At 39.6% G+C, this 15,410-nt stretch overlaps 1 protein-coding gene across 1 annotated transcript in view; it reads left to right on the top strand.

Annotated features, from left to right (window-relative positions):
- Window positions 1–15,410, top strand: part of arap2 (ArfGAP with RhoGAP domain, ankyrin repeat and PH domain 2) — a 131,945-nt gene that overhangs the window by 74,420 nt on the left and 42,115 nt on the right. Inside the window, 1 exon segment of the mRNA XM_062444397.1 lies at window positions 7,444–7,569. Within this exon segment, the coding sequence (XP_062300381.1) occupies window positions 7,444–7,569 (126 nt within the window).

The raw sequence follows: 15,410 nt of genomic DNA, 5'->3' as shown, positions 1-15,410 counted from the left end.
TCAGTGTTATGTCTGGCAGAAACCGAGAACAATTCAATACCCATATGACACCATCCCTACTGTGTAGCGTGGTGGAGACAGAAGGAAGATAGAGAGAAGAATAAAAGGGAGCCACACGCTGTAGCAGCCAATATCGAGGACGACACAAAGTTCTGAGTTGTCCTAGAGCTTTAAAGACCTCAGTCTGGTTGGACACATGCAGGACAGATATAAGAATTTCATTTGCTTCCAGTGGTATCTGCTTTCAAGCTATTATGTGCATGCCTATGGTGACTGCATGCTTGTTTCCCCCTAGCAAACCAGGAATTACCTATATTAACAAACATGGTTCTGTCCTAAATTTACGATTTCCATGGTGGTCGACTGGTAAGAAGTAAACCTGAACAACTCACACTTTTAACAACTGAAGTCTAAATTGGAGTCGCTCTAAGTGGGCTGAAAACTTTGCGACTTTGTCTCCTCACAGAGTGAATCGTGCTCATAGTCTGCAAAAATAAAAATAGGAAAACCCTCCATTTCCCCTGGATATACTGTATCAAAACAAAGCTGTCAGCCTATTCCTTCTTGAACTTTTGCACCGTCCCTTCCCTCCACAGCGGCTCATTTGTAGCTCCATTCCCACTAGCATCAGGGCATCCACTGTGTCCTGATGGCAGAGCATTGCCACTTCATTAGCTCCTTCTCGCCGCGTATCTGTGAGTGCGAGCATGTGGGCCTCGATGGACCTCCCGCCCACACCTGCTCGCCCCCAGAGCACCCTGGGATACTGTAAGAGCACGTTCATTTGCATATCCACATCCTGGGTTCCATTAAAAAAAAAAAAAAGCCAATGGCATCGTCTAAAGCAGTGTCTCTTCACATTTTCAAAACCCCCCGTGGGCAGCTTCAATGATGGCTCAATCCCTTATAGTCAAAGTCTTCCATTGTGGTTGTTTCTTGTATTAGGCACCTTTATCATTTATGGCCAGGGTATTCCCACATGTTACACTCATGAGAGCACATATGCCATATAAATAAAACTGAACAATCAAAAATATGCAGTACATACAGTAAAGGTCTTTTTTCAGGTTCTGTCTTCATCACTGGACCCAAAAAAAGTTGTAAAACTTTGGAAATAACAGAACATTTTCAATTGATTTTGCATTTGACATCAACATGTGCCAAACAGACTGTCAAAGTTTTTTTGGCACTATTTAAAACCAAATTTTAAAAATGGGATTTAAAAAATGAAAAATGACACAATGAACACACACTGCCAATGTTGATATTTTTCAAGATGCTCTGTTTTGGCACATCAAATCACTTACATGGTGATGATTGTGCTACCAGACACCAAATACTGTGCATGCTGTATTTTGATCTGTGTCTTTACTACTTTGTACTTTTTGGGCTTTATTATTGACAATAAATTGCAGTGGCAATTGACCGTGGCAGGTTGACCTATCTGTTAGAGAAACACATCTGTAAGTGAACAGTTCTCTTGGCACCGAGATGAGCATTTTGAATCCCAAAAATGTTTCCCACTTTTCACATCTTGCTTGCCATTTTAACAGATATATTGATGATGTCTGTGGCTTAAATGGACTCTACAGACTTATTAACACACAAAATAAGTCTGTCCTTGGATTTGTAGCATTGTGTTCTTGTGCCACTTGTCCTTGTCCAACCAGAAAGACAAGTTGCTAATTGGTTCTTAAATGGTTCAGGTGCAAGATATTAGCAGTTGAGTGCCACCTGCCGCTTGGCCTACCTGCCAATTTACTGTCACACACTTGTTAGATACATACATGCAATACACATTTATCAGTCAAATCTTACACTTCTCTTCAAGGACCTTTTTTTAAGATGAGGTCAACCAATCAAAGAGACTATTGTTATTACTGTAGAGAGATATGTAATATAGTATTCCTATAGGATTTTCAATATGAATAAAATGTCTGTTTTAAATGTTACTTTTTCAACCCAACTCAATCTCTCTCTCTTTCTCTCTCTCTATCTCTCCCTCCCTCTCTCCTTCTGGGGGGTTCTAGCACACGCGCGTGCACACACACACCTAGGGATCTGTAGCTTATATTCAACTGCATTGCAAAATATCTGACGTTAAAATTCAAAAGGAATGCATTTAAATGTAATGCATAACATATTTCACAATTCAGTTTAATTCAAAAACAGTATTTGACAAACAGCAATTCATGCAAATTGTAATTATGAAGACTATTTAACTTCAAAACTTTGAATCATGCAGTTGCATTGCAATTTAATCATCCACAGCAGTGCACAATAATTCTTTGCTTGGTGGCAGCTCCTTATCTGGGGGTTGAAGCCCTTTCTTGCCTTTCTTGGACCAGGGTGGGAAATTAACTCCTTAAAATGTGAACATCTACCAGCCCCAGACAGATAAATGTTCTAATTCACCAGTCACCCAAAAATAAATCATTATTTTGTGTCTGACATCTACCAGCCACTTTCATATTTTACCAGCATTTAGCTGGTGGCTGGTGCTAATTTTTCACTCTGCCTTAGACAAAACTTGTCTCTTTTTGTAAAGGATCATATCTGTGACAACATTTTACTGATGACCTGACAAGTTGTGCAGACTTCCACCCATCTCCTCATCTCCACTGTCCTCTGTACTGTCACCACTCTCACAGTGTGGAGGCTCTGTAAAAATGTCTGCCCTCTCAGTGTCAACTGGTCTTACCAATTCAATCACCTCCTGAACAGTGATTTCATTTTTTTCAGGAATTAGCCATACTGTATCTCAGCAACAACACATTTTCCCCTGCGCCTGCCAGCAAATCCGACAGTGGCCAAATGCAACAAACCAGATGTATAAAAATACACCTGCAATACAAAGACCAAAGATATTTAGGAAGCATCTGGCTTTGGGCTTTATTCGTTTGCTCTGTGTATGTGTTATATAATTAATTCTTACTTGAGTCCATCTGGTCATTAAGTGCATAACGTTTTTTGAACATGTGATTATAGGAAACTGCATTTTCCTTTTCTTAATAATTTCCTTAGTATGTTAGTCATTAATCGGTTAAAATGCAACCAGCAGCCTGTATGTATGTGGATAATAAACAGACCAACACCACCACACACACATATAGACAGACACTACAGTACATCAGAGGCCCTGTTTTCTCTTGTGTCCCTATTCCAGGCTGTAGTTAACCACATTGCAAAGTACTGACAGTTAATTTCGGTGCCTGTTGACAGTTTTTCAGCCAATACATGAACTGTACTCAGGACTTTTAGAGGGGCAGCAGGTCACAGAGAGACACTGGGAGTTTGGGAAAATAAAGGGGCTTTCCCATGGTGGAGTGTCTGTATGTGGATGGTTTTAATTTTGAAGAGAAGTGTTAGTGGATAAAGTGTGTGTGTGTGTGTATGTGGGGCCCCTTTCTCCATATCTCACTAAACAAAGAAGTTTCATTTCAATAATCACGAGAATCAGTGTATGTTTTTACACTTGGAAATTTAGTTTTCTGCCCTCTTATATTTTCCGTCACCATTAGCTCTCTTGTCAATGTATCTATGCTTGCATTGCATATGGTCATGTAGCCAATTATGGTAGCATTTACAGTGTGGGCCACTTTCCCTGTGTGTATGTGTGTGTCTGTGTGTGTGTGTGTGTGTGTGTGTGTGTGTGTGTGTGTGTGTGTGTGTGTGTGTGTGTGTGCGCGTGTGTGTATATGTGCGTAAGCGAGCCCCTCTGATTACCCCACTGTCCACTGCTTGTCAGGGACCACTTTGTGACCGTTGCCGTGGGCGACCAGATGGCTAATTGAGCACTCTGTCATGTCACCTCCCTTCACTGGGGACTGAGCCAATCAGCACAGGCCAGACTTCTCAACTGCCGCCCCCACAGACATCACAGTCCCATCTTAACAGAGTCCAGCTTTAGAGGCCCTGAGGGACTATTTAGAAGGCTCAAAGAGAGAGCCTTGTTACAACTGATACAGCATCAAGCCACTGGCTTATTTACATTCTCCTAACCTGAGTGCTTGGAAAATGTTGTGTGTGTCGTTTCCCTGAAGTTTGCTGATTAAATTCTTTGTCAGATCCCATGTATTTATGATGCTGCTATTGGCAGACACATTCTCTGTGTTACACTCATTGCAACATTACAGATGCTGCTAACTAACATCACCCAGGCTATATGTCACCCTCTTCCTGATTGGCTCTGAATCCTTGGGATCACATCAAAAATGTACTGCGCTTGTTAGAAATGGCTGCAGGGCATAAAAATGCATGTCATGCCAGATGTTGTTCATGATTTGAGTAGTTGTAGCTAGACTGCCAATGGGTTGCTGGGTTGTTTTCATTTTGTTACGGTCCTCATTTATAATAACCATGTTGGAAGTCCACTGTCCTTTAGTTATTTTTTCAAGAAGTCTAATTGAGATGAAGGTCTATTTTATAAGAAAAACATAATCTATCACTTACAAAATGATAATATGCAAGGTACCAGAAACCATGTAGTATAAGTTATTTTTTCAAGTTCTGTCTTCATCACTGGACTCCAAAAAGTTGTAAAACTTTGGAGATAGAATAATTTTCCTTTTGATGTCAGCTTGTGGCAAACAGACACTGTCAAAAAAAACATTTTTGGCACTGTTTGAAAATGAAAAATGACAAAATGAACACACCAACCTGCCAACACTGATATCTTTCAAGATGGCACAGATGTGGTGATGGATATGTTACCAGACACCAAACAATGCAGATACTATACTTTGATCCGTCTTGCTACCACTTGGAAGTTTTTTCGGCTGTATCATTGATGACAAAATTGCGATAGCAACTTACCACAGCATTGGTTAGAGAAACACATTTGTGGACAGTTCTCCTAATCCGTTTAATGCAAAACACAACAAATGTAAAAACGTAAAACGTTATACCTTCAACCTCATAGAGGTCAAGTCCTAAGATCGAGTTTGGACTCATTCTTGGAGGCCCTGACAATATTTTAGAAAACATCTCCACATAATGGCGCTCCTACATAAACATATTATTATTATTATTATTACCAGTAGTAGTATTTATATTAGTATATTAGCTGAGTTTTTGAGTTTTTACTGCACCAGAGGATGTTTTTCTGCTGTAACTTCAACTTGGATTGTCAGTTCTTTACTTAATAATCCATAATGGGCTTTACTATCATGTCAGAAATGATTTTGTAAGGTTGAGCTCCAAACAACATTCCATTTAAGCCCATTCATTTTTTTGTATTAGTAATACTTTACAGTAATACAAAGATTATTAATGTGCCTATGAACACAATTAATTAGTTTGACACAATGAGTCCAGTCAAAATAGTATAAAGCTGTCTTGTTAAATTAACTGATTGCTTTTGTCTGTGGAATGATATGTGGGACTGAGATGAGGCGTCAGTGGTGCCAGTAATGGGTGGAAATGTCGCTTCAATTTCAATTAAAGTTATTTTACCTTGCTTGATGAGAGAGCTGGAGGTAGTGAAGATAAAATCTCAAAGATATTGCCAAGGCTCTGGCAGAAAATTGAACCCCAGAATTGAAGCTAATTGAATTTGGGAACGATAAGGTTGAATGTGGGGAGCTCTTAAAGTGACCAAGAAAGGATGAGTAGAGGGAGTTTGGAAGAAAAGGGGAGGGAGGAAAAGTGAGCAAGGCTCCTTATTTAAATGGACAAAGATGAAGGGAGGACAGAGCATAATACCCTGGTCATTTTTAACAGATACAGTACATGAAGGTTTGAAATAATCTTAGAACACCTTATCTTTGACTTTGCAAGAGAATGACTGTGTGACAAAGTCATGACTAAATAAATACCCGTTTGTATAATCCTGTTTTAGGGTTTCATGGTTAGCTGTTTGTTCTTCGATCTAGGCTTAAAACTAAAGGAGACTGTGCTTTTGAAGTTGTGACTCCTGAAATTTAGAACCCTTTCCCTTTGGATTTAAGATCTGTGGACTCTGTTGACACCTTTAAAAAGCAACTCAAGACCTATTTATTTACACCTGCCTTTGTGTAATTCTTTACTTTCTATTTAATTTGTTTGTTTATGCTTTATTTCTTCACTGAAGCACTGAAGCAAAAATGTGCTATAACAATAAAGGTACTTCTTTATTTTTACCTTTATTCTGCAAGTGGAAAAATACATCACACTGTGCTTCTGCATTGTTGCCTGCAATCATAGAGCTGGTGGGGCTTCAGTCTTGCTTCAGGACACTTTAACAGTGTGGAAGTATGCCAACTTTGAGCAATGACTCCATGTTTTCAGGTTGAAGGATGATCTCTGTAAGAATGGGATGGGATAGAAAGATGGAATCGCATCTGGGATTAGTAGTATCTTAATCTGAACATGTTCCTACATTCCAAATCCAAACCAATTTTTTCCAACAATTGCATGATGGAAACTGGACATCTTGACAGATAATACCTAGATAAAACATGCTGTTCCTACTGTGATACAGGAATAACGCTGCAGATTGTGGGATCATTGTTAAATCAGGCTGAGCTTCTTTTTTTTTTCTTCAAATTTTATGATAAACTATGAGTCATTGAGGTTCTTATATATGAAGAGTTTGAACATACCAGCTGTTCCCCACACACCAAACGTAAACACACACATAAACTTATTTTATTAGGGGCGGCTGTGGCTCAGGAGGTAGAGGGGTCCACCTCCAATTGGAAGATTGGTGGTTCGATTCTTGGGTCCTCCAGTCCACATGTCGATGTGTCCTTGGGCAAGACACTTAACCCCAAATTGCTCCCTTGCTGTGCCAACGGTGTGTGAATGAGAATGAATGGGTAACTTCCTCCTGATGAGTTGGCACCCTGCGTGGTAGCCCCTACCATCAGTGTATGAATGTGTGTGAATGGGTGAATGAGATGTAATGTAAAGTGCAATTTAGTAAAAAACTTCTCCAACACTGACATATTAACACCTTTTAAGTTGATACGACAAACTTGTAAAAATTAGTAGACCATGCGTATTTACACATCTGTATACCCAAGACTTGAGGCTTTAATCACTACCGAAGGTGTTTCAACTAAGTACTAATTAAAGGGTCTAAATACTAATGTCAATGTGATATTTCAGTTTTTTCTTTTTTGATATATTTGCAAAAAATCCTCAAAATTCTGTTTTCACTTTGTCATTTTTGGGTATTGAGTGTTGAATGTTGAGAGAATTTTTTTTTAAACAATGTAAGTATAGAGCAACAGCATAAAGTGAAAAAAGGAAGGGATCTGAATACTTTCTGAAAGCAGTGTAAAGAGGTTCTACATGTATCTTATGCTTGGATTCACTAAGGGTCAAGGACAGTAGAAATTAAACTGAAAATCAGAAATAGAACAGAGTGGAAGTAAAGGATCAGAATGGTGCTTTGCCACTGTTACATTATAAGGGGACAACGGTTCACTTGCTCATCTACTGTGTCTCTTCCCCTTGCAGATTTTCCCATACTAGAGCAGTGGTCAGAGAACGCCTCCCTGTCCGACACTTCACTCTTCATGGATGGCTTCCTCTACATCTCCTCTGGCCCTGCCAAGATGACGTTGGACCGCCGTGGAAGAGATGGTGAGTGTAACTGTCGTTTTGCAAACCCCCCGGCAAGGCCAATCAATCCATCAATCCATTTGTAAGCAATTTAAACTGCGTGTTTGTCAGAGGTCTGCTCCAGTTAAGTGCTGATCGATCAATCAGTGTCAGTCTGTCAGTTGTCAAACTGCCAATCGTTTAATCCGTACACCAAACAGTCCAGTCAAAACGATCAATGAATCTGTCTTTCAAATTCATTCTGCATCGCTCCTCTGGGAGTTGATGTCAGAGAGCAGTGAATGCACTATCAGAGAAAATTAGGGCCAAGTTAAAAAAAATGATTATTAAATTATTTTGGTACACTTCCTTTCTAAATCTACCACTGATACTACCTCAAAAAACATCTTCTTTTGTTTTCCAAGGCAGTTTAAAACTTTTAATCAGGCTCCATTTCACATCCAACTCCTCAGCTGCTGTTGCTGCACCTCCTGCTCTGGAATGGTCCCACTTCTCCAAACAGCTGGAGCGTTTGTGGGGCCCATGGGTAATTAGGAGAAGGAACCGGCTTTGGATGCCACCCCAGGGGAAGGGGGGTTATTGGGAAGGTGGAGGAGTTGTATGGGGGATAGGGGAGAAACGTGGGAGAAAAAGACAGTATGCAGGTGGGGGTGACAGCTTGCAGCTACCTGCCAGTTGAATAAGCTGAATCTCCTGCAACTCAAGCAAGACATCCATCTCCATTTCCATCACCCCCACACACATTCGCACACACTGCTCTCATTGGTGGTTGTACATGCTAGCTAATGAACAGGGCTGAGGTCTGGGAAATTGCCCCTTTAGACCAGATGGAAGGAAATGTGTACCTTTCATTTGTCATGTTAATGGCTAGCAGCTTTTTACAATTTGGACTTTTGGCCATCATTGTTATCAGTTAAGTAATAGCTGAAACTGAGATAGTTGACATTACAGTGAAATGATTATCTGAACAACTTGAATTACACGTAAAATATAAAGTACAGCTGACATTTAAATGTTCACTTGTATTATCTTTTCCAGATAAAAGTGGCTCACCCTTTTGTTTAAAACTGTATAATTGACTGACCGATACAATGATAGCCAAGACAAAGAAAGTAAGACAAGTTAATAAACTTGATAAACTGGAATTATATTAAACCTGAATGTTTTGGGCCAAGAAACGAACCACAAACATGAAACTTACATATTGTAAGTAAAGTGTTACCAATAAAGACGCAGATGCAGAGCAACATTATTATTCATTTAATGTAGTGTTTCTGACCACCTGAATTAAAATGGCCAATACTGACTCTGCTTGTTAGCTTTTTTTTTTTTATTTCACCAACTTTGAGGGGAAATATCTGGCTGTTTTGCTTCCGAGCACTTCACTATGTTCACCAACGAGTTGCTAGCTTAGCGTAGCATACAGTAGAGCTAAAAACTATGCCAATGAGAGTGCAAACCAAAAAACAAAAAAAAATGATAAAACTAAACCTATGAGTTGAAAGATGGTAAAATGCTCCATAGAGTTGAGGTGTGTGGTAAATTTTTGTCACCATTTTTGAGTAGCATTTGGTTAACTTTGAATGAGCATTTGTCTTTACTTTGTGATTCCTTGTGTTGCGTATTTTCAGAAAAGAAGCATTTGTTTTTAAAAATGCTGCCTTATACAAGCCCATGGGTAAGACAATTTATGTTCAGTCATCTTACCCGCAGAGAGTACTGGCTCGAGATGGAGTGACACTACAGGTTTCCATTTTGTCGAGGCCCATTTTAGCCACTGTTATGCATTTTATACCACTCGCAGAGACCACTATTCCAAAGTTGTCTCGCCACAGATAAGTGCTGGTATTATTTCGACCAATAAATACCTTGTTATTTCATCTATTATGGAAAGCCGTACAAGTTTGGCTTTTGTGCCTTAATGGTGCTTCAACTGCAGCTGCAGCTGTTGAAAAATTCAGAGGGGTTGGGTTTAAAACTCAATGCATTCCAACTTCTTCAATCACAGGGAAGTGCTGTCAGGACTTTGAGAGCACGGAGGGATGAGGTATTTTTGAATGTACTCCAGGATGCCTTTCTTTCCCAAGCTAATGGTTTGATGGTCTATAGATACACCCAAGCTCTTAATAATTCATAGGCTGTGCTCAGGGCTTAATAAAAGCACTCTGCCATTGCATCTTAAACTTGAGCTTTTTTTTTTTTTTTTTTTGGTCTGTAGACAACTCCAATAGGCTTTTGTGCTTTCACTGATGGGAGCTACATTCGGAGTATTACATGAATTAATTTGGCACACAATTTTGGTAATGGTCTTGTCAGAGGTGGCAAGGGGAATCATCATGCCTGTCCACCATAATGAAATAAAACACTGCACTGCTTAGCATTTAGCAACAGCATGTTCATTTAAGATGCCACTGGGAATATAGATTTGGATTAGAAAAACAACATTCCTTGTTGTTTTGTTTGTGCTGAAATCAAGGTTGAACTGGTTTATTCCCCAGCGTAGCACCAATTTATTTGCTTTTTTGCTGTTCTGTTGAGCTCTGCTCCATATCCGGTATACGCGGTTGATTCCAGCGTAAATGAAGTCTCCCCCCTTAAACAGGCAGACGAGTGACTCATGCTACTCTCACATTAAAGAGTGTGTACATGCTCTGCGTGCATCTCTGTGTGTCTGTGCTTGTGCGAGTCTCGGGAGGAAAAGAGAGACAGTAGGCAGTTACTGTCTGAAATGGTGAGTGGCAGCAAGGAAATGGCACCCCTAATTTCTGATTAGTTTAGTCTTTTCCTCATCAGCAGCGTTCTGTTTTTGCCTGCAACAGTAACTCACAACTGCCAGAGAGAGAAGAGGGAGGGGGCACCGAGAGAGGAGAGAGATACAGAAAGAGAAGTAGAATTATGTTAACACTTTAATTGAGAACACAAATCTGAATCCATAGGAACAGTTCAATTACTTGCTGCTACAAAACAGGGGTCATGTTTGCGATGGTAAACCAAATATTGTTTATGGTTTATTTTAAAACATAGTTTTCAAAGAATGTTAAATGATTTGAATTTCTAAGTAGACACATTTATGTTATTCTGTTTTATATTTTATGAGAAGTACACAAAGCCTATTTAAACAGTTTGTCTTAACTGAATATGCTCTTCATTCATATTACTGTGGCTTTGCTTCCCTATGGGTGAGTAGTACTGTTGCTTAGGCAAGAAATACATGGCAGATATGTGTTTTTTTCTTTATCTATGCCATATCTGTCCATTCCTTCCTGTAATGAAGTGGGCTATAATTCTGGCACAGACAGATCGTTCAGATCCATTCAGTTTCTCAATTTCCATTTCCAGCCCCCCTGACAAGCTGTCCAGCAGATGTCTTCATCACAGATATTTTAGCCTGATGGCGAGATAGGCAGAAGATTGGCAGAAGGGGGAGAGGTGGGAGAGTCATGGAGGGAGGGAGGAGGGTGATTCAGTAGAATGGGGCATGGCCTGCTGTTTCGATGCATACTGAAATAGGTGTCTGTGCAATGTCGATAAAAAGTGTAGGGGGATTGCGAGTAAATCTGGAGCAGTTTAGTTAAAAAATAAAGCTGGAGACACAGTCAGAGTCAAAACTTTTGAGTAAAAATGTTGATTCTATAACTTGGTCTATTCAGCCGATGAACAATAAAAAGGTTTAATTGGCACACTGATGACTTGATTAGTCTAATCAACCTGCTCATCTGGCATACTTAGGCAATTTGTGAAATTTGCTAAATGCTCCAAGTGAGAGAGGAGGTGAGAAAAAAAAGCTGAAAAAGAGAGAGAGAGATTCCACATTGTAGATTTAGAGGTCTTTCTTCTTCTGGAAAATGTTATGCTCAAAACACTCTTGGCGTACTAACTAATTGGCCCAATTTAGCTGGTGGAGGCATGTTTCACGGTTGGCTTCCGCTTGCGTTGTCTCTGGCGGCTGGTTGCGGACTCCCATGGAGAACGGCTGGGCCACGGGGGCCATTGCTGTGTGTGGGGAACAGCTGGCAATGGACGCAGCTGCTTGATTGTAAATCAAGCACTATTGTTCCACCCATTGCGCCGTTGCTTGTGTAGAAGCTAGTGGTATCCCACCCGCTAAGGAAATGCTGAACCACAAACAAAGAAGGAAGAAGGAAGCTTGTGATTCGGTACTGTGCAGGTTTTGGATAAAGCCAGTTTCCTGGTGGAATGTGTTAAAGGGATCTAGAGGCATTCATTGCTGTAGCAGGAAGTAGCTGGTGCCACAAATTCCAAAGTAGCTGAATTACACTCACATTCAGCTTAGTTATACTCATTGCAGCTATTTCACTCTACTCTTTGCAGTCATGATGGTGCTGAAATGGCATCCACACATCACTGGTGTTGTATTGTTGATTGTAGGTACAACGTTTTGCCCGGTTTGAGATCTTTAACTTTTAGGCCCACCAAGTAAAACATCACATTTTTGCTATCATAGTCACTCCTGGCTTCTCTTATTTATTCACAATTCAAAACCTCTGCTTCTTCAACTTGTTAAGGCCTTTTGTGCGCATCTGTACCTGTGGACGCGCTAACCATTTTCAGAGTAATTGTTCCGAAACTGACCCATCATCCTACAGTAATTTCCTTCCTGTATTCACATCAGGATTTTAAGTGTCTTTTTCACAGCTTTCTACAATGCCGATAAACTATTTTGTCAGATATGGTCAAGATCTGGTTGCCACTCTTGCCAACATGTCAAGTCAAGTCAAGTCAGCTTTATTTACTTAGCCCAACATCACAAATCACAAATTTGCCTCAAGGGGCTTTACAATATGGACAGCAAGACAACATCCTCTGTCCTTAGTCTTCAGATAAGCAAAAAATTCCACCCCAAAACCTATTTAACAAGAAAAAAATAGAAGAAACCTCAGGGTAGCGCTGGGTAGTATGGACAAAATCAAGTATCACAATATTTTTGAACAAATCACTCAATGCCGAGCATAGATTAAAGGAACATACAGTATATAAAACACAAGTAATTACGTGCTGCAGAAATGTGTTTTATTGTCTGCCTTCTTTGCCCTTTTAGCAGGAATCGCTGCACTAGACAATACCTGTTTGTACTCGCCATTGCATCAGTTCACACATAACTTAAACTCTTTAATAACCTCTGCAACCGCAGGAACCATTATTACGCAAAATGTCTAGATAATGGCATTACAGCTTCTTGGCAGCTTATGATAGCAATTGACTCCAGTTAGGAAATCAAGTGTGCCTCTTAAGAAGATGATTGTGTGAGGGTTTCAGATATTACAAATGAAACCATCCAGTTATTACCCTTTTAGAGGAAGGACAGAGGGAAAGATGGCAAAATTACAGCCAAACAAGTGCATAACTATCCTTTGGTGGAAAAATGATGGACGTGACATTTTCTGCAAAACCACAGCAATCCAGGGACACACTGGCACGGAAGTGAAGTGCATTACGATCTTTTCCGTCACCAAGACAACAGTGCATCCTGTCAGATAGATTGGATTGGTAATGACTTTAAATACCAGAATCTGTCTCTTTCTCTCACTCTCTCTCCCACACACACACACACACACACACACATACACAAACCTGCCACATGCATGGTTGGTTTCTGATAGAGATGGTGATTCTTCAGCTGCTGGACTAATTTTTTTCTCGAAGCAAAGTGGGGTCAAATGAACAGTATTTTTTTAAATGCCACAGTAAGCAAGTAGATATTACTCATTTTGCAGTTTTAAAGCTGTTTACTGAATTGTGTCCAAATTGTTTATTTTGACACAGAAAAAGGAAAAGAAAAAGGGAGAGTCAGAAAGAGGCGTACAGAGAGGTAGTGCAAGGGTGAATAGAGTAAAACTGACATCCTCCTTTCCTATGCTTATCACATCCTTTTTCTTTTAACAGCCAGTTGTAGACACTTCCTTTTTTATTGGAACTATATCTGTTCCTTCAGAAACATCACACACAGTTGGCAGAGGAATGCACAATTAGCATATTCATGAGATGAATACAGTTGAAACTTTGGAGTCGCAAGCGACAGGGGGTGGGTGGGGTAGGGGGCTGTTTGTGTTTGTGTTTGTTGCGGAACAAAAAAAGCAGATGGCACGGTGACTGAAAATCCAAAATTAGGTATGTTTTCATGAACTTCATGCTCATTGGCTATGTAAATCGCACAGTCAGACAGTCATGAAAGACAATGTTGTGTGTTTTCCAGCTTTTCCATTGGGATCATGTTTGTTGATTGAAATCTGCTTGGTACTTGGAGTCTCTTAACTCTCTTTACTCCCTTTGAGAGTGTCTTTGTACCCTCACAAATACAGTATGGTTGACTTAGTTGTCCTTTAATAGACAAAAAGTATGAGGGAATGTCCTCTCGCATAGGCACTCTGGTTGAAGGCCAAAAGATTTGGACACAAACCAAATCTTTTGGCTTTCATCAGTGAGATATTGGTTATTGCTTGTTCCATTTGATTTGGAAATAAAGGCCATAGTCATTCCTCTTTGGAGTGTACAGTATGTATTGGTCATAGGAGGATGTTTTTATGACTCTGCACATGACAGTAGGATTTATGTTTTCTGGTTGTCCATCTGCCCATCCCATTGTATTGAACACAATATCTCAGAAATGCCTTGAGGGATTTTTTTCAAATTTGGCACAATTGTCCACATGAACTCACAGAAGAACTCGTTAGATTTTGGTCGTCAAAGGCTAAGGGTCAAGGTTACTGTGACCTCATGTCCACCCCATTTTCTGCTGAATGCGATATCTCAAAAATGCCTGGAGGGAATTTCATTACTTCTCACAAATGTTAACTTGGACTCAAGGATGAACTGACTAGAATGTGGTGGTCAAAGGTCAAAGTTACTGTGACCTCACAAAACACATTTGTGGCCATAACTCAAAAAATCATGCGCTGACTAAGAAAAACAAAAATTTCTAATATGATAAAATGATTTAGAGATGACATTTTATATCCAAACAGTCTCAAAGTGAAGACAGCATGTTTCTCACTGCAAATTATTCTGGAGTTATATATTTCATGATAATTTCAACTTCACCAGAAAATACACTTAATACCTTAAATTCCTTCAAAGTCCTCACTACAAGTATTATATTAGTCTGGACAGAAAAGGATATAAAATGCAACTTGACTGGTTGGTGGAGGCATAAAACTGTGAGGTGGTATTTCTAGGCTTGTATCTTTGCTGTTGATTTTCTTTGAATTAAAAATAATGCACCTTTAACAAGATGAAAAGTGGATGAGAGTGGCCTATGTCACTGTCACATCTCCATGTGAATGCACAGAGTGCCTTATCTCTAAACATTTAAACGATTTCTTGGTAGTGCTGTCTTAGCTTTTAGAGAGTCATTTGTTGTGTTTAATAGGTTTTGGAGTGGCGCTAATTGTTCACAAACTAATCATTAACATTGCAGGGTTTAATTAATCTCTTTTTCCGACTCCAAAAACAATAGCCAATTTGATGCATTTTATCAGTACAGTTGTAACCCAAAAGAAGCACTAGATGTATTCGTGTGTTCTGGAGGCATAAGAAAGGCAACTACAAATTGTTTCAAGATAGCATCAGATCACTTTCCAAAATTAAACATTGTCAAGTACTAATACTGAAATACATGTTACTAAGTGTGGGACTTTGTAACTCTTGAAATAACTACTACAAATGCAAAGTTGAATTTATAAGCAACAAAACATACTTTTGGTAAGTTTAATAGACTGAAATACTTGGTCTGGTATGGCCATTAGCTTTTGGTTGCTAATCTTAGCTCATGTAAGCTAACAATAAGTAGATGTTTCTGTGTGTCATTTTGTTGTCTTGATGACCGTTCTCTATTTGTCTTAGTG

The sequence above is a fragment of the Scomber scombrus genome, chromosome 23, assembly GCF_963691925.1.
Source record: "Scomber scombrus chromosome 23, fScoSco1.1, whole genome shotgun sequence".
Lineage (NCBI taxonomy): Eukaryota > Metazoa > Chordata > Actinopteri > Scombriformes > Scombridae > Scomber > Scomber scombrus.
Note: the sequence above shows the minus strand (reverse complement) of the source record. Positions and strands in the feature narration are given on the sequence as shown.